This window comes from Cyprinus carpio, chromosome B5 (assembly GCF_018340385.1).
Source record: "Cyprinus carpio isolate SPL01 chromosome B5, ASM1834038v1, whole genome shotgun sequence".
In the NCBI taxonomy this organism is placed as follows: Eukaryota; Metazoa; Chordata; class Actinopteri; order Cypriniformes; family Cyprinidae; genus Cyprinus; species Cyprinus carpio.
The window spans coordinates 31854845-31874402 of record NC_056601.1 but is presented as its reverse complement, the minus strand read 5'-3'; the positions used below and the strand labels follow the sequence as shown (position 1 = coordinate 31874402).

Here is a 19558-nt window from a genome sequence, read left to right as displayed (position 1 = left end):
CACTTTCAATGAGTTTGGCTTCTCATACTTTTAAACATGTGCTAGACAGTCGTGTTTGACAGTTGCACTCTTATTTCGCATCTTTTTGCGCTTGACACAGTGTACTAAATTTGCGGTACTAAAATTAAATTAAATTCAACTTTTAAAAAATGCATCTTGTATTCCGCTTTTCCCCAATTTTCAACTGTGGAAATGTGTTTAAGGACGTTTTCGAAGAAAGCATTTTTACAACATTTTACACATTCCACTAAACTACTGTTTTTCTAAAAACGACCGCTGCGCTTGTTTTTTAAACGTCACGTTTTTGACTGTCCTCAAAACTGTTACATGTAACCAACTTCAGCCACAGGAATGAGCCTACATCAGCAACACATGTAACCAGAAACTTGATAATAACTTGAAGGTTATATAAAGATAAACTGAATTTGAATTAAAAAGGGGGATGTTTATTTCAACTCCATTGCACGATGCAACATTTCTCATTTTTGCTTTAAATAAAACTTAAAATAGCTAAAACTAATAAAAATGAGAAAAACAACAAAAACCTGTTCAAATTAAAATAGAAAAATAAAATAAAAAAATAGAATGGTATATAAATAGTTCTAAAATAACACTGATTTAACATAAGCGTCAATGTCAAAATGTGGTGGCAAACCCCATATAAAAGACGTCATTCTATGTTTATTAATATGAAATGAATTGACTCTATATTACTGTATTTTGCATGTTTTTATTACTTTTTGAATTTGCAAAAGTTCCTGAAAAACTTATTGTCTAACAAGCATCAAAATGCCTATTTGTCATTTGCTTTATAAAGCCATTTAATCTAATAATGATAATGAAAAATGTAAATAAAAAGACTATAGCTCAAAGTTTTAATCTGTATTTCTAAAGAGAATTAAAATGAACTGAAAAATGCTACTGAAGAACAGTGAAGATGATACAAGGTTGGCCAACCTCTTACCAAGGTAACCCTGCCACAAACACAATCACATTTTTGAGAATAGACAAGCCTAGTAAATATTCAGCACGCTGGCTAATTACATGTTATCTCCTCTGGGAGGTTTTGGCTCGGGACTGGTGAGCGGAAATGTGTACAATCGTTCTGGAGTGGTGACATCTAGAGCCACAACTCTTTCAGCTTCTGAAACTGGCACAACTGGATCAAGAGGAATAAAGCTTTCATTAAAGTCTAACTCCTCTTGTCCTGTGAGGGAAGGGACCAATGTGGTCTGTGGAAGGCCTGGTTGTGCAGTAGGTTTGTTGGTTTGGTGCAGAATGTCTTGTCCCAGGGTGTTCAGCTCAATGGGTCGTAATGTTGATTTCAGTTCAGTGGCCTCCTCTGAAGAGCTCGACTCGTTTGATTCAGACGATTCAGAACTGGATGCTGTCAACTGGTGATACAGACTAACCTGTCAGAGGGTTATAAATAGATAATCAGCAGGTTCCAAATGCAAATCAAAATTAATTTGTAAAGCAGCAAAGTGCTGTACAGTCAGATGAAGATAAAATATAAAAAATTAAAAGAAAAGAAAAAAAGCAGCAAAGTGCTGTACAGTCAGATGAAGATAAAATATAAAAAATTAAAAGAAAAGAAAAATACAAAATACATGTTTACAGTAGTAGATGATCTAATAACCACTGGTAATCCATGCAACTTTTATTTTGTACCATACATTTCATTCAAGGTGCTAATTCAAAGTGTTTTACATGGACACAATAAATAGAATCAAGTTTGGATTAATAATAAAAGAAACAGAACTTAAGAATATCTTTATAAATATTATTTATAACCTATAATCTAGTTCACTTACGTAACCATGCTTTATTTGAGAATGCATAGTCTGAATGTAAATATTAAAATATATAATCATCTTACCGGTTTAGAAACTGTGAATGACACTAAAAATATTCCAAACAGTGCTAGTCCCAAACCATCCATCTTTTATTTTTATTAAATGTCTCTCCCTGTTAGAGAATGAAAATTGAAAAAATCTTAATAATAGAAACAATCAATAATCAGCAATAAGACATTACTTAAATAACACATGCTTAAAATCATATATGCTCTGGTTATGAAAGTATAAATAGGGTAAAATATTACCCTGCTTGTTCAAACTCCTCAGAAAAATGCAAGAATATTCCAAGTTCATCAGTCTTGCACTGAAAGCAGAACAGAACCGTACATTTTTATATACGATTTAATTATAAAATTTACATTTGGTGTCAAATCTTTGATATGTTTATGTTCCTTTTCTCTGTAATTTCACTTATGGTTTGCCGTTTTAGACGGAAGTCAGACCTACACTGAAGAGATCATATGGTTACCAAAATTGACTTGTTAATTCCAGTAAACATGTTTTGTTTCAAGAAATGTAACCACGAGGTGGTTGGCTGAACTTAATTGAAAGCACACCCAGGGGCTCAACCTATCGTTTGTTTTGAATCTAGTCATTGTGAACTCTTATGGGGAAGATGAATTCATCTAAAACCCTCAAATGTTTTTATAACAAAACACATTAATCATGCCAGTGGTGAAAACATGATCAGACCAGCCACAGTATGACAGAGACCGCCTACAGCAGAGATTCCAGACAGAGGACAAAACACAGCAGGAAACCAGTCAAATCTTTATTTTTAAAACAACACAAAGCACACAAACTGGAAATAAAACCACAAACCAAAAACTGGAGATACTTTAAAGGTACAGTAAGCCGTTCTTTGGGCAGTGCAATTGGTACGGCCGCTCCCTAACTCACAGCGGGCCCCATATCAGCCAAGGACGGCCCTGAGTACAGTCTACCCAAAAATGAGTATTTTGTCCATTTACTGACCCTCAAATCACTCCAAACCTCTATGATTTTCTTCTGTGGAACAAAAGGAAAAGGAAAAAAAAAAAGATACTTTGAGGTGCAAACAATTTGTGTGTGTGTTCTGCAGAAGAAAGTCAAACAAGTTTGGAACTATATGAATGAGTAAATGATGAGAATTTGATTTTGGGTGAACTATCCCTTTAAATTTCACGTTTCTTGTGTCTTCAAATGAATACAGTGCACAAATTACGTAGACTTTACAGTGCTTTTTGTCAGTAGTTGAATTGAAGTTTCTTTGCATAAAAAAAGTTTGTTTCCATGAGTAAATGATTAGAAAGAAATTCATTACGGTTTGCTTATTTCAGCAGGAACATTAACTTCTTAATTCAGACTTTGTTTCTTGCAGTTAAGAGTTGGGGGGAATTATTAACGTCACAATAATTTTAGATTCTGTAGTGGAAAGAGGCTTCTTTGTTCATTCCCACCCTAATGACAAGAGCAAATGGAGCTTTTTTGCTAGCAAATTCAAACATTTTAAGACACAAACATTTAATATGACCGCACATTTAGAACAGTTATTAAAAATTTGTAGTTAAGATTATAGTAATCGTCCTTGGTGTGAACTGGACTTAAAGGTCATGAAGTTTTATTTATCGCCGTTTTACAGTGAGATTTGCCAAATGCCAATGTCCTTAACAGTTATTTTCTTCATTTGATTTTAGAAAACTGATTTTAATGGACAAATATGTAAAAAAAAAAAAAAAAAAAATGTTTTGATTTTAGTGCCACAGACCTTCTCTAGTGTTGTACCTTCCCTTTGTACTCTTTAAATTTAATTTTCCAAGTAGCCACCTCTATTAACTTTCTTCCAAAATTTTTGTGGTCCAGAGCATCATTTCACATTTCCTTCATTTTGACAGGTATACAATGTGGTGCTGTGGCCAAATCAATTTCTGGAGTACTTATGTGATAAACCAAGATATCATTAAGTTGATAAGTTTCATATTATTTTGCCTTTAGACTAACTGAATAAGAACAGAATTATATTTATGAACCAGTTTGTTTACAGATAGTAAAGAAAGGTAATTGCACAAACTACAATGTGAATTTTACTTTTCAAATGCAACATGACTTTATTTCAAAGAAACCAAGATGCTACAGCTGGGATGTCGAAGCTAGTCCACAGACGTTGCCACATTTTCCTAAAGACAGAAACAAGAAAAAATCAGTTATTTCAAAACCTCATCAAGGATTTTTACAGCAAATATTACACCATCTTTGCTAATGGGCACTTTTTAGTTCACCCAAAAATAAACATTTTCTGAAAATTCACATCCACAGGCCATTCAAGATGTAGATGAGTTTTTCTTTAGAACAAATTTGGAGTAATGTAGCATCACATCACTCAGCAATGGATCCTCTGCAGTGAATGGGTGCCGTCAGAATGAGAGTCCAAACAGCTGACAAAAACATAAGTAATCCACACCACTCCAGTCCATCAATTAACATCTGGTGAAGTGAAAAGCAGCATGTTTCTAAGAAACAAATCTATTATTAAAGTGTTTCAACTTTAAACCAAGTCCATAATCTATAATAATGCTTCTTTCAGTGAAAAAGTTCACCCCCATCATCAAAATTCTCTGACACATTTGTTAAAACAATTCTGAACCATTTTCATGTGTAAACCTGCTTGATCTGTGCATTTCTCTCTCCTGATTCAGACTTGGATGAGAACTTTTTCATGATTTTTTTTTACTCATTTCAGCTGTGGTTTGAAGTTATTGATGGATTTGTTCCTGTTTCATGCCACTTTTCACTTCACCAGATGTTAATTGATGGACATGAGTGGATTATTGTGATGTTTTTATCAGCTATTTGGACTCTCATTGTGACGGCACCCATTCACTTCAGAGGATCCATTGGACTAGCAAGATGTAATGCTAAATTTCTCCAAATCTGTTCCGATGAAGGAAAATGTGTCTTAGATGGCCTGAGTCAGTTTTCTGCAAAATTTCATTTTGGGCCAATTATTCCTTTAATATCACCATTCTCTTATTTCATACCTCTGAGAATTCAGTGTCTTTTCCATTAGATTTTGCTGAAGATGTCTCTTGTCTTCGCTCTAGTTCCTTCATAACTGTTTCCTGCACATCCACAGGAAACTGTGCTTGCCTAAACACAAACACAGCTTAATCGTCATAAAAAAAAAAATAGGATTTTAACCATCATAAGTAAATGAAAGTCAGCAGATTGCAGTGTACCTCCGGTTTGTGGCTTTTTTCTTCTGAATGATGCCGACGATGACCCCCATGACAACCACAGCAGCACACAGTCCAGCTACTCCGTACAGAACCGGCCCCTGTGAGAGTCCGCTGGAACGTTCCTGACAGTGCTCTCCACTGTAACCCGCCTCACAGACGCACACCGTCACTCCCTTCTGGGTTGTGCATTTACCGTTGCTGTTACACAGCGTAACGCCACACGCATCAGACTCCATGTCCTCTGGTATGACATTATCACTCAAACCTGGACGAAACGCTTTAGGATTGATCCGGATATCTTTATGTTGTGTATCCTGAACACCTGAGAAGTCAAAAGAGAAGAACACCCCTATTATATGGATCCTGTTTAATCTTGTTGAATGAATTAATGAAATCATGTCTGGGTCATTTTTTAACTCAAAATTAAGAGGGGAATTATGTAGATATATAATTATAAAATAAAAATTGTGTGTTTTCATTGAATACAGCTATTTAAATAAATTCATGAATAAATATTTGCACTGTGCAAAATTTAATTTCCAATTTTTCTGTATGTTTTGAGTGTTTATTTACACTATAATATTTATGATGTTTTACAATAACAATTATAATTATAAAGAAATGTAATTCTCTAAGGTGTCCCAAAATAAAATAACGCCTATTTTTGGGACCATTCAGAATATTTGCATTATGCAAAATTACATTTTCCTGTTTTATTATTTGATTTGGGAGTAAAAATGGACCTGTGTATGTTCTTCACAGTGCAAATATACGCCCCAGTAACAGCTACTCACAACAGAATAATCCATGTTATTAGTAAAGCTAACTTATTCCTCCCTAAAATATTTGTTAAATTTAAACCAGAAGATTACGATTTGACGATTCCTCACAGTTCTCGTCAGAATGATCTGGACAGTCGGCGACGCCGTTGCAGAACTGCTCCAGAGGTAGACAGATGTCTTCACTCAGGCAAGGTTTGGTGCCTCCAGGGCAGCGGGGGTCCGGACTGCAGTCTCTGCCGTTGACCAGGCGGTGATTATGGGCACAGTGGCAGGTCACTCCTCCAGGGAACGCAAGACAGAGGTGACTGCAGCCTCCATTCCCATTAGAGCAGAGATTAGTGCCTGAAATATGAAATGGAGTAATTAATGCTTCATAATTTACATAAATGTAATGTTATTACGTAATTATTTACTCACCTTTTTGTCTCGACTTTGCGAATGCTTTCAGACTGACAATGTCTGCGGCCACTTCAAACCACAGCTTCCCTGTATGCTCATCATCGCTAAACCAACACTTAGTGGAGTCTAAACAACAATGGACGGATTATTAGGTAAAAATCATCTTAAAGGGACACTCCATCCCAAAATGAAAATTTTGTCATAAATTACTTACCCCCATGTCGTTCCAAACCTGTAAAAGCTTTGTTCGTGTTCGGAACACAATTTAAGATATTTTGGATGAAAACCGGGAGGCTTGAGTCTGTCCCATAGACTGCCAAATAAATAACAGTGTTAAGGTCCAGAAAAGTATGAAAAGCATCGTCAGAATAGTCCATCTGCCATCAGTGATTCAACCGTACAACATACGCTCTTCTGTGTTTGCCGCGTTGCACTGGTGCATTGTTTTGTTTCAAAATCAAAAGCATAAATACACGTAGAAAATGTATCCTTGTGGCGCGGCTGACACAGAAGAGTGTACACTGCCTGCGTACTGCTCAGATTCTCCAAAATGGCGCTACGCTAATTTGGAGAGACACAGAGGAGAGGAATTGTTGAATAAAGTAGTTATTTTTGTTTTCTTTGTGTACAAAAAGTATTATCGACGCTGCATAACATTACGGTTGAATCACTGATGGCAGATGGACTATTCTGAAGATGCTTTTCATACTTTCCTGGACCTAGACACTGTTATTTATTTGGCAGTCTATGGGACAGTCTCAAGCCTCCCTGTTTTCATCCAAAATATATTTAACTGTGTTCTGAATACCAACAAAGCTTTTACGGGTTTGGAACGACATGGGGGTTTTGGGGTGGAGTATCCTTTTAAGATGGTATGACCTGGTTTTTCCTCACAAAAGAGCACAAAACTTCCCCATACAAAAGTACCTTTTTTAGTAATCCAAACAAGAGCTTTGTTAACCAAAGCAAATGCCATCAAGCCTTCTTCTGTCTTTATTTCCTTGTATCCAGAACCATCGATGGCAACTGAACCAATAACTGCAAGACCTAGAAAAAAAAGATCATTTAACAAATATATGCGTGTATGTGTATATACACACACAAAATGTGATCAAAAATATAGTAAAATATTATTATTACAGTTTAAAATAACTATTTTCTACTTTCATTACTGCAGTCTTCAGTGTCACATGATCCTTCAGAAATCATTCTAATATGCTGATTTGAAGCTCATTATTAATAATGGTTCTTACTTACTATCAGTGTTGAAAAAGTTTTTGCTTTTTGTGGATTTTGTGTTTCTTACCCCAAAGTCCTGAGTGGTAGTGTATCACGATTTCCACAAAATATTCAGCACAACTATTTTCAACATTGATGATAAAAAAAAAAAAAAAAATGTTTATTGAACAGCATATCAGCAAATTAGTGACACTGAAGACTGGAGCAATGATGCTGAAAACTTAGCTTTGCATCACTGGAATAAATTACATTTTATATATTCAACAGAAAATATTTTTAAATTCTAATAATATTTTACAGTATTACTATTTTTACTGTATTTTTCATCAATTAAACACAGCTTTGGTGAGCATATGAGAGTATATAAAACATACCAGTATCAGCCCAGTACAGTTTATTCCCTTCATCGGTCAAGATCAGTGAAGTTGGCCGGACTGAATTACTCCACACCACTGTCCTGTTCTGTCCATTCATATAGGCACACTCCACCTGGGTCACGTGACCTTCCTGGACTTTGTTTGAGAAGCAGAGGCGTCCGCTGGGTGGGTCTAAAGCAATGGATTCAATAGTTCCGACACCGTCCTTTATTATCACACTGGTGTGTGCACCATCCGGAGAGGTGACCTGCAGGCCGGGCAGCTTCTCGCTGCTCCAGTACACGTTCAGGGTGATCCAGTCCACTGAGAACGTGCGCAGCGAGTCCTTATGTAGCTGGAGCAGTTTCCCACGAGGCACCAGCGCGGTGTCCTTCATCTTGAAGAGCCCCACGACGGGCTGCCCGCCATCGGACACATACAGGGTGAGGTCACGCAGCACTAAATCTAACATGGTTGGCTTGTACATGCTGGGAAGGTCAAAACGCCGATGTTCAGGCCAGTTCTTTAGGTCCACGTCGGCGTGTCTGTTCTGTAAATAAATCTGAGAGACAAATTGTGTTAAAGTCTAATACACTTACAGTACACTCCACATTAGTGCTGTCAAACTATTAATCAATCATCTTTTTTTAATTACTGTATGCTATTGTGTATATATATATATATACACACACACACATACAAAATCTATAATTCATACAGCTATAATGTAACCCAAATTCATAAAACATTATTTTTGCTTGAAAACTGTGGCATTTAGTGCAAAACATTTCTGAAATTACTAGCTAGACAACACTAACCAATCTGTAACAACGTGGAATATCTCACAAAGACTCAAATGTTTAAAGTTGCAATAAAACTAATGTGGTGTTGTGACATCCGAGATTGATAAAGAAAAATTAGGCTTATTTTATGGATAGTTTTATCTATGAGTAGAGAAGTGAACATATGCATGTTATTATGCATCCATGCATGTGTTGTGTTAGTGTTTTTTTTTTTTTTTTTTTGAAAATAAAAAAAAATTGACTTAAATGCTGACTTACAGTAATGCTTGCAAGGCATTAAAAAAAAAAAAACAGTAAAAGGACATTTTACATTCTAGAACTGTAAAAATAATGTTAATTTGTAAACATAAGCAGGGCTGTAGAGACCATGTATTACTATAATTATTATTTTAATAAATTGTGATTATGATAATCTTTTGTTGGTCCTGAAACAACACAACACTGCTGTCAAACAAAAACAGTCCTAATCTGACCTTATGCTAGAATCAAAGAGAAAAGGGTTTGAATTGTCATTTCTTGATTAAGCATTGCATATTCTAATCTTAAAATAAATGACATGAACTGCACTATTATGGATTAGTCAATTAATGAACATATGACTTCTAACGTCTAGCTTTGACCATAAGGTATTAACAGTAACACCTGTGTGACTGCAGTTGGAGAAAGAAACAGCAGGAAGGACGAGTCTTTGTGTTTGGAGCAGGTTAGTCCATCTTCATCTAGCAGCAACTGAGACGGACACTTGCACACGGCCTTCAACCCCGGGGATAAAACGCACAGGTGAGAGCAGTGCTGGGAAGCACACGGGTTAGGGACGCCCACTTGGAAAAGTGCATGAATGACCTGCCGATGCACACAAGCAGCAGTTACCTGATTTACATCTTACACATGCATGTTTCGAAGCAAGCAAATATAGCCTGTACTTTACAAATGTCTGTAGGGTTTCATTTGTTTTTATTGATCACAGTGTTCAGGAATACTTGCCTTCAAACCGAACGGCTGTCCGGGACGTTTGAGCAGGACTTGGAGCAGTTTGCCTGTGATTTTGTGAGCTCTCTGGATGGTTCCTCTCTTGGTATCAGACCAGTAGACCTCATCATTGAATACAGACACTGAGAATGGACTGGGGGTCTCCATCATCTGCAAGAGCTGCGAAATTGTGGAAGATGGAAAGTCTGAAATCTTTTTTAAAAAGATACTGGAATCTAAATAATTTTTGACTCTTAGTGCCTTTTCATTTCATTAAAGACCCATACCTATCCAGTGGTGGACAGTAGCTCATCCAAAATGAAAATTCTGCCATTTATTCAACCTCAGATATTTTGAAGAATGTGGGTAACAGTGGCGTAGTACTGCCCCCCAAACAATATGGGCTTCAACTATGTTAACTTATTATTGATTTTTCTGACATAAAAAAACGTTATGCGACTATTAACAAGCTGTTTTAATTATGGTATAAATGCTTCGAAAAAACTATTTAACTCTTTGTTGCTTTTATTATAACACAATGTCTCTTATTTCAATTTTAAGATCAAATACAAACAATAAATATTTTCCACTTTAATATTTGCAGCACAACATGAACATGAATAAATATTTGAATGCTTATTGAAAAAAAAACTATTTAATACAAATGAATGTCTCATGAACTCAATCAATTAGAGTTTCAAAAACAAAAAAATTAGAGTTTTCAAAAAAAAGTTATTTTTCAGCGTAAAACTAAAATGCCGCTGTAGGCTACTTGTACTGCATGCAAACACAATCTTGGCAAAGCGGCCCAAAAAACTAAACAAAACAGGACAAACAACAAAAAGAAAAATAGTAGAAAATTGTATTAAGTTGACGATCCTGACTTGCCATCTCCTCATTGGACACGCCTTTAGAGGGAAATGCATCTATACAGATTACAAAGGCTAATGAAAAACTTTTTAATTTTTTATTTTTGTTTTAAAGTATTAATTTATAGCACTCTATAAATATATTTATCATGTCAGTGAGGCAAGTATTTGCTGAGTTTTGGTTTAGTGTTTGTAAAGCATTCCTGCTCAAGATCGAGACTGCAGAAAGCCACCTTTAGTTTTCTTTATTTTACAAAAGCACAAAGTTTTGTTGAAATTTTTAGTGCACACAAATAAAAGTAGACACTTTTACAGTTCCAAATGATGTATACGCTTACCTTTATGAGGAAAAATCACGAAGTATTTTAAGTTTCTTATTAAGAAAAAAATGCAAGTGATTGCGCTGGCGCCTCCATGTCCTTTCAAAACGCGCTTCAGCTTCCACTCTTCACATAAATGATTGGATATTTACCACACATTTATCTTAAATTTTCTTAATTTATATTGTGAAATTTTCTCATGTTTACTTGAGAAGGCTAATATGCTCAACTCATCAAAATTTGATTAAGGTGTCTGTACTCAGGTACTTGATTTTTTTTTACTTCATCCACCACTCCATCTAAAAGATTCTTAACATTAGCGTGATGGACAGAAATGTTTATCCAGAAACATTCTACAAATAAAGCAACCATAAACTGATTAGCAGATCATGTTATGTTTCTCCCTATTAGACTTTTTCTAAAAAGCCGAGGTGAACACATCCACTACCTTAATATCTCCTCCATCAGTATTGGCTGATCCGATGCACTTGAGTTTCTCATCTGTCCAGTAGATTCTGTGAGTCATGGAGTCCACTGTCAAACTGACCGGCCATCGGAGAGAGTGACTGACCAGCACACGTCTGTCTGAGCCGTCCATTCCTGCTCTTTCTATCTGAGCCTCGTCCCCAGTTTCTGACCAGAACATAATTCTGAAAGAAAGACAAATATCAGTGTCAAATGTACATTATAAGTAACATGCTAAAACTCTTGCTTTGCAGTGCCCACTGATGGCTCTCTAAATTAAAAAGAAGAAAAAATGTGACAAAAGTATGATTATTCAAACCCTTCCTGTGGCAGCAGAGCGATGGATCGAAGCTGCCCTAGATCTTCACCCAGGATCACCACATGGTCTGTGGTTCTGGTGGCATCACTGTCCAGTCCCACTGCATTGATCTGGCTGTTGACGCTATCGGCCCAGTAGAGGTTCCTCGCCACCCAGTCCACAGCCAGACTGTCTGCATTGATACCTGACACAGAGAGATAGTGACACTCACAGGTCAGTCCCAATTCTGTGATGTCAAAACTTTAATGCATCAACAACATGACCAGCCTTATTTACACCCGTTTTGTGCTTCTGCATCATGACCTGTCTAGTCATGGTCAAGCAGTATGTAAAATCAAATCAGATTTTATTTTATATAGGGCTTTATATGATACAGACAGTTTCAAAGCATCATTACAGTAATAAATAGGAAAATAAGTGTTAATGTTGCCAAATTCATAAATTATGGAAAATTCAATTTTAGTTGTAAAGCAGCTCTAAAAAGACAATGGTGTCATTATTCAGTTCAATTTAGTTCAATGTTGTTTCAGTAACAGTGTTAATGTTGCAAAGTTCATCAAGCATAAAACAACATTTTAATTAAAAGGCAGCTCTAAAAAAACAAACAAACAAAAATACAAGTGCCATTAATCAACTCAATTCAGATTAGTTGAATTAGCTTGTATTTATAAACACACAGACACACACACACATATACATACATACATACATATATATATATACATACATATATATGACATACATATAAATATATATATATATATATACATAATACATACACATTACACACCACACATATATATATATATACATACATATATATATATATATATATATATAGACACACACACACACACACATATTATATTTGTACATATTTAAGTTTATATTTTATTTTAGTTAAAAATTGTGATTTTGTATCTGCTTTTGACATTTTTATAATTTAGTTGCCAAGGAAACATTTCAAATTTTCATGTTTTTATTTATTTTCTTTTTTTTTTACATTTTTACATTTATTATGTAATATTTATATTGTATCTTGTATATTTTAATTTAATTTACAAAAACTATTTTAATATACATACACACAAACACACGTGTATGTATTTGTATGCATGTTTATATATGTATGTACTTGTAGTTAATAATAACAACACTGACCTTTAATAAAGGTTCCTTTGCTCTTCTGATCCAGTGACAACCATTTTATGTTGTCGGCGTTGAGGTTGATCCAGTACACTCTCTGCTTCTGCCAGTCATAGTCAAGTGACAGGACAAAACGCTTCTCTGACGAGAGCAGGACGTCCAGGCTGGAGCTCCTCAGACCCAGCAGGAAGACCTCAGACTGCACAGACGCCAGCAGGTACGGCTCACCTGAGACAGGAGCAAAACTTTTAACTAGAGTCTCAGCTTGAGTAAAGAAGGGTGAATGGATGTACCTTCAAGTGCATGAGTGTATTAGAAATGTCATTATATTGTGAAAGTGTATTATGTGTATTCAAGCCATACTCATGATATGAACACTCATGTGAACTATTCTAGCCCACAATGCAATGCAATTTTTTGAACATGTAGCATAAAATTTAGCATACTACATTTTGTTGCCTAATGCATACAGTCTTACAATTTTTTTAAAATATAGAGTATATATGGCCCCATTTGCATGCCATTCTGAACATGGCCTATGTTTTACAACCAGAAAAAATATATCTGCTCTTGCTCATAATGCATATACCTGTGATTTTGCAACTGTGGCCATCAGGTTCCAGAACATAACCGTGACTACAAGAGCACTCAAATGAGCCCTGAGTGTTGTTACAGTAGTGTGAACAGAGGTCTGGACGGTCCACACACTCATCCACATCAACACAAACCACACCATCATCTACAGGCTTGTAGCCCATCCTGCACCAACAGCGCTATAGAAAAAGATAAAAGCAGTGACAGGAAGCACAAAACAGTAAGCAACTCCTTATTAATTAATTGCTTATTAAAAGGGCCAAGCACCAAAGTGAGAGGTTGCATCTGATATTGGTGTATTATACAGAAACAAAGCTTATTTACATAATGTCTACAGTATGTTTACATAGTGGCTACTGCCACCAACTGGTCACCATTGATAAAATGCTTTTTATTTATGCCTTTTAGAGTCATTGACATCATTAATCAAATTTATTGAAAATGTTTTCTTCTATGCTACAAATTCTTATCAGATTGGGGTTTTATTATTTTTGGAACACTTGAAAAAAAAAAAAAGAGGAAATCATACCGTGCCTGTAGGTGTGCTGTGGCAGTCCTGTGCACACTTTGACTGTTCAGAGCATTTCTCTGTCTGGCAGGTCCCACCCTCATCAGAACCGTCCAGACAGTTAGTGACTCCGTTACAGAGCTGAGACGCGTCCACACACTCCGAACTACCACACTGGAACAGATGAGGAGGACAGGACACACTCGGACCTGTCAAAACGCACACCAGCTTCAGATTCTATTCAAGAATCCCCGTTTATAAATGGATTTTTAGAGTCATTCCACAGGAATAATTGGCAGAATACAGAAAAACATCAAAATGTGGACAGAAAAGCTATTTACATAAACATTATGCACATGGGGGTTTCCAAGGTGATTTAATGATATTACACTACCATTTTAATTGAGAAGTGTCTTTATATCTCTAGTCTATGACAGATGGTTGGAGAACTGAAACTCATTATTCAAAAAAAGAACAGGAATATGTATTAAGAGTAAACATGGTCAATTCTGACTTGGTTGACGTTATAATAATTTCTAATGTTTAATGAAAATAAACTTGCACTGGGGTTTTATCTGGGTTCAGCCTGCTTCAGTTTGACAACTGTGTTAACTCACAACCAGATTCGTCGCTTCCATCCCTGCAGTCTTCAGAGCGGTCACAGCGCCAGGCTTTCGGAATACACTGCGTGTTAGAGGCGCATGGCCACTGGAACTCCCCACACTGCGCTGGAGTCTCCTTACAGTTCTGAAAGGTGGTCAAAACTTGAATCATTTTGTATAATAATGTGCTTTTGGTCATTTATGGATTTCCTAGCGCACCTTCTCATCTGTGCCATCCTTGCAGTCCATCTCTCCGTCACATATCCACTCGTCCAGCAGACACTCCTGGCTATTTGGACATCGGCGCTGAGTGCTGCATGGCGGAGGTTCAGCGCAGTCCTCCTCGTCTGAATGATCTCTGCAGTCCGGGTGTCCATCACAGCGCATATGGACCAAAACACACTGACCGCTGCTGCACCGCCATTCAGCACTGCTGCAGCTCTCCTCACCTGCAGGCCAGGACGTGTCATTCCATTATGGTTTCATTATAAAGAAAATGAAAGTTTTTGATTTTTACTTCATAACCTTGCCGTTGCTCTCTATTGTAAAGCTGATCTCAGACATGCAGAAACATTATGCATAATGGACCAGTGTTATTTTAGTATTATTTATATACTAAAATAGTATTCAACATTTTGAATTAGATTTAATTTATATTTTCAGTTTTCATTTTAAGTCATTTTTTATGTGCTTGTCATTTTTATTAGTTTTTAAAATTTTGTTATTTTATTATTTTAGTTTTATTTTTTTTTTTTTAGTTTTTTTGTTTCTAAGTTTTTTTTTTCTAATTTTTTTTCCAACTAAAATTAAATTTCGTATATCTTTGCAGTTTTAGTCATTTTAGTTTTCAGTTGACAAAAACAACACCGTAATGGATAAAACCAATGGACAAAAACCACTGTAATGGACATAAACCAGTATAAATATTATAGTTTCCATTTAAAATTTTAGCTACTGTTATTTGCTATATTTATTCATTTTTATTAATTTAAAAAATTTCAGCTAGATGCTGTGGCAATATTTCTAATTTTCATTTAAATATTTAATCTAATATTTATTTTAATTAATTTATGTTTTAATTCAAGATGTTTTCAAATAGTTTTAGGTAACAACAATAACATTGTAATAGAAAAAATACCATTAAACCCAAAAATATAATTAATATATTAGATTTATATTTTCCATTTTAATTTGAATTCAAATCAAGTTTCAGTAATTTTGTTAAAAATAATTTTTAATCAGGTTTTTTTTATATGTTTCAGTTTTGGTAATTTAAACATTTCATTAGTTAGGTGCCAATATTTAAAATTTTTGTTTGTTTTATTTTTCCATTATATATATTTTTTTTCAATTATATTTCAACTTCATTTCAATTAATATTTTTTGATAGTTTTAGTTACTAATAACAACAACATTGTAATGGACAAAAAAATCTCATGTTTCTATTCACAGCCACAACCCCTACCACAGCTGGCCTCATCACTGCCGTCAGCACAGTCTGCGTCTCCATCACAGACAAAGGATTCTGGGATACAGCGGTTTTTATCACAGCGATGACCGCAGCCCTCGTCTGGCTTGAAGCAGTCGACTTCATCCGAGCGATCCTGACACTGAGCCACACCGTCACACACCTGCCGGCGCTCGATGCACTTCTTACCATGTGCACACTGAAATTGACCTGACAACAGATGAATGAAATATTAACACGTGAACACCAGAGCAAAGAATTTCTAACCATGTCAAAGTGCATATAAGTGCATGTTGTGAGAGGCTATATGATTTCCTCACCAGATCCACACTCCACAGAGCACTCGTCTTCATCAGACCCGTCCTTACAGTCGTGTTCGCCATCACACACGTGATTATAGAGTACACAATCCGTCCCATCTCTACATAACTTTGAGCCGAATGAACAGCGCAGAGGTCCTTTAGTTACAGGAGCTTTTCCTGAGACTTTATCCTCCGTTGTCTTTTTCTCCTCTTCCTCAATGCTATCATCACCGTCTTCATCAGGACTGAAATCTGAGAAGACGAGAGGAAACTTTAGGACTAAAGACTAATGTTTTTGGAAACTTTTGTTCTGAAATACAATTAAAACAATTTTTTGGGTCCCATTGACTTATATAGTAAGGAGAAAAAATACAGTGGAAGTCAATGGGATCTGACTAATTGGTTACCATCATTCTTCAAAATATATTATTTTATGTTTCACAGAAGAAAAATGCATAAAAGTTTGGAATGGCATGAGGGTGAGTAAATAACGACACTTTTCATTTTTTGGTTGACTATACTTTTATGGGTACTGCATCTAATTTTGTCTGCAGTAAAGCATAAAAAAACATGTTTGCAGATATTTAGGAAATGTGCTAAGTTCACATACTTGTTTCTCTGAAAATCATTGCTACAGCCAGTTATTCTTCTTTGAAACGTGTGTTCTGTGTCAGAATGTCTGTTTTTTGTTTTAGTCTGTGTGACTCCATCCACTCACTGCCAATTTACCCTGGGTTGCCAGTTGGTGGAGAAAACAGCGTATTACAGCCATGGAAGTCAGCAAAGGAACTGGGTCAGAGATCGCAGATTATACCCGACCTATAAAGCCTCGGCATCCATCTAAAAAACGTCACCTTGCATTGTTAATTGCACTCGTTCATGTTGTGTATCTTCAACCTGGCAACCCGTGTGAGCTCTGAGTCTGAGAAGGAGGGAGCAGGAGAGACAACTCTCTCTAATATTTTGAAATATGGACTGCAGTACACATTTCAACCACTAGCTGTCAACATTACATACTGCACCTTAAAGTACAATGTAATGAGATAATGTGACAAATGTAACACTCTTAAAAAATATCTCTAATGTACAAAAAAAACCCTGTCCTGTGGGTTGGTTGGTTCTTTATAGGTAGGTATGTGTGTGTGTTTGGTTTTAATGTTATGTTACATATTAGTAGTACCTAAATTGTACCTGTTTGAACCTTTTGAAAGGGTACTATCCCAGTCAGCTTTTGTACCTTTTTCCCCCTCAGAGTGTAGGGTTAATTCAGGATAATAGGTTATTTTTCCCCAGTCATCTCAATGACAAAAAATGGCCCGATTTACCAGAATTCACCTCACTACTTTTGAAAATGTTTATTGTAGCAAATTGTTTCACATACCATTATGTGAAAAATAGTAGGTAGTATGCACTAATAAGTGTGCTTGTTTACATTCTGCACCAGATGCAACCAGATGATTTTACACTTAGTTCACTCTTTACAATCCAGTAAAAATATTTTTTAACCTAAGTCACACCCCTACCACAGCTGGCCTCATCACTGCCGTCAGCACAGTCTGCGTCTCCATCACAGACAAAGGATTCTGGGATACAGCGGTTTTTATCGCAGCGATGACCGCAGCCCTCGTCCGGCTTGAAGCAGTCGACTTCATCCGAGCGATCCTGACATTGAGCCACACCGTCACACACCTGCCGGCGCTCGATGCACTTCTTACCATGTGCACACTGAAACTGACCTGACAACAGATGGAAACACAATGATTTTAAATTTTGCAAACTAAAAAAAATAAATGAATAAATCAGGCAGCCTACTAATTTGTTTTGTTTTTGATTTTTCTGACCTGACAACAGATGGAAAAAAAAATGCTCATCAGAACTTGACCAGTAAATATGAGCATAAATTAATTTTTTTCATAATGAATAGATTTATTGATTAAGCAATTTGAATAACTGCATTTTAAAAAATATGATTATTTGAATAGAATAGATGCAAATAGTTAATAAATTATGTCATGTTGCATGTTTAATAATTGACTGATTAGTTTAGGCCTATGTTAAAAGTGTTTAATAGTTTTTTGTTGTGGTTGTTGTTGAAAATGTTTTATATTAAAAATGTGTAAATAGATTGAATTTTTAATATGCAATTCAAATTGAATCAAATTCAAATCTTAAATTTAGACCTAAATGTTTATTCTTTATTCTAGGCCCCTGGAAATCAGTTTGAGTGCCAAAAATGGTCCTCTAATAAAAATGTATAAAAACATACCTATGCTGCAAACCGCAGCACATTCATCTTCATCAGAGCCATCAGGACAGTCATTCTCACCGTCACACACATGACTGTACAACACACACTCTGATCCATCCTTACAGGGTTTGAAGCCCAGTCTGCAGTGCAGGGGAACTGCGGCCTGCACACATCCAGCTGAAGCACAAACAAGTCAAAGCAAATGAATCTCATGCCATCTCAGCATAGATTCCCATTATACTGTAAAGCAGTCATTTGAAATTCATTTCCTATTTAAATGAACACAAATGATAGACATTACTACAAATACTACCAAGATGTATAAGCACAGTCTACACATAAGTGTAGTTTTTGTTGCGGGAGAAACTGTTATTAAAGTAATGCAACAATGCAAAAAAGTTAAATAAGATTAATTGCCTGCATGATCATAATGCAGGTTTTATTTGATTGGCATGCAGGCAGCTTCAAATTTTAGCTAGATTTTGTAGCCTATTTTAATGTTTGCAAATAAAGGCAATGCCTCCAAAAATGAAAATTACACTGATACTATATACAGCTTATTTTGACTGGAGAAATGGTCTCGATTGGTTTTAGTTTGTCAATTCACATTTAGTGACTTCATCTGTTGCTCAATTTCTAGTCAAGAAAGTAAATGTTATGCTGAAGGTTAATGTGAGCCTCGCATCTGACCTCTCAGAAGCAGAAAGATCCCTGAAGCGACATTCAGCAGCACAAACAAACACATGACTGCAGAGGAATGCGGGTCAAACCGTCTCGGTTCGAGATGGGGCGCTTTAATCGCGCGAACAGCTGACATCGATGCGGCTTAATTGATCAGATGACAGTGATGACAGACTTAATAGTGAAAATACGTTTAATAGACTTAAAATGCTGTGAGATTGAATTCATTTCTATAATTTTTTTTATATTAATACTACATTTTAGTTACTAGCCTAATAAAAAAATCATAGGCCTAATTAATATTAAAAAATTCATTATATATCAACAACATAAAATAACGAATACACATTATAACCCATGGTAACTTACATCATTTATTTATTTACTTTGTGACTTTTAATACTTTTTTTATTT

General features: G+C 35.7%; 1 protein-coding gene across 2 annotated transcripts; it reads right to left on the bottom strand.

Annotated features, from left to right (window-relative positions):
- Positions 1-3920: 3920 nt before the first annotated feature.
- On the bottom strand, positions 3921-19297 carry lrp13 (low-density lipoprotein receptor related-protein 13). Of its 2 annotated transcripts, XM_042723146.1 has the most exons (21): positions 19154-19297; positions 18482-18640; positions 17739-17951; positions 16234-16467; positions 15911-16123; positions 14665-14894; positions 14461-14590; positions 13865-14052; positions 13331-13514; positions 12757-12969; positions 11596-11779; positions 11260-11461; positions 9638-9802; positions 9296-9496; positions 7869-8412; positions 7183-7302; positions 6274-6381; positions 5965-6198; positions 5075-5396; positions 4877-4985; positions 3921-4015 (listed from the first exon to the last, which is right to left on the bottom strand). In XM_042723146.1, the coding sequence occupies exons 1-21, from the start codon at positions 19278-19280 to the stop codon at positions 3989-3991; spliced, it is 4107 nt and encodes a 1368-aa protein (XP_042579080.1). In that variant the 5' UTR covers positions 19281-19297; the 3' UTR covers positions 3921-3988. The 2 variants fall into 2 exon arrangements, with proteins under 2 accessions (XP_042579080.1, XP_042579081.1); XM_042723147.1 differs by lacking the exons at positions 15911-16123; positions 16234-16467.
- Between the last annotated feature and the right edge of the window lie 261 nt (positions 19298-19558).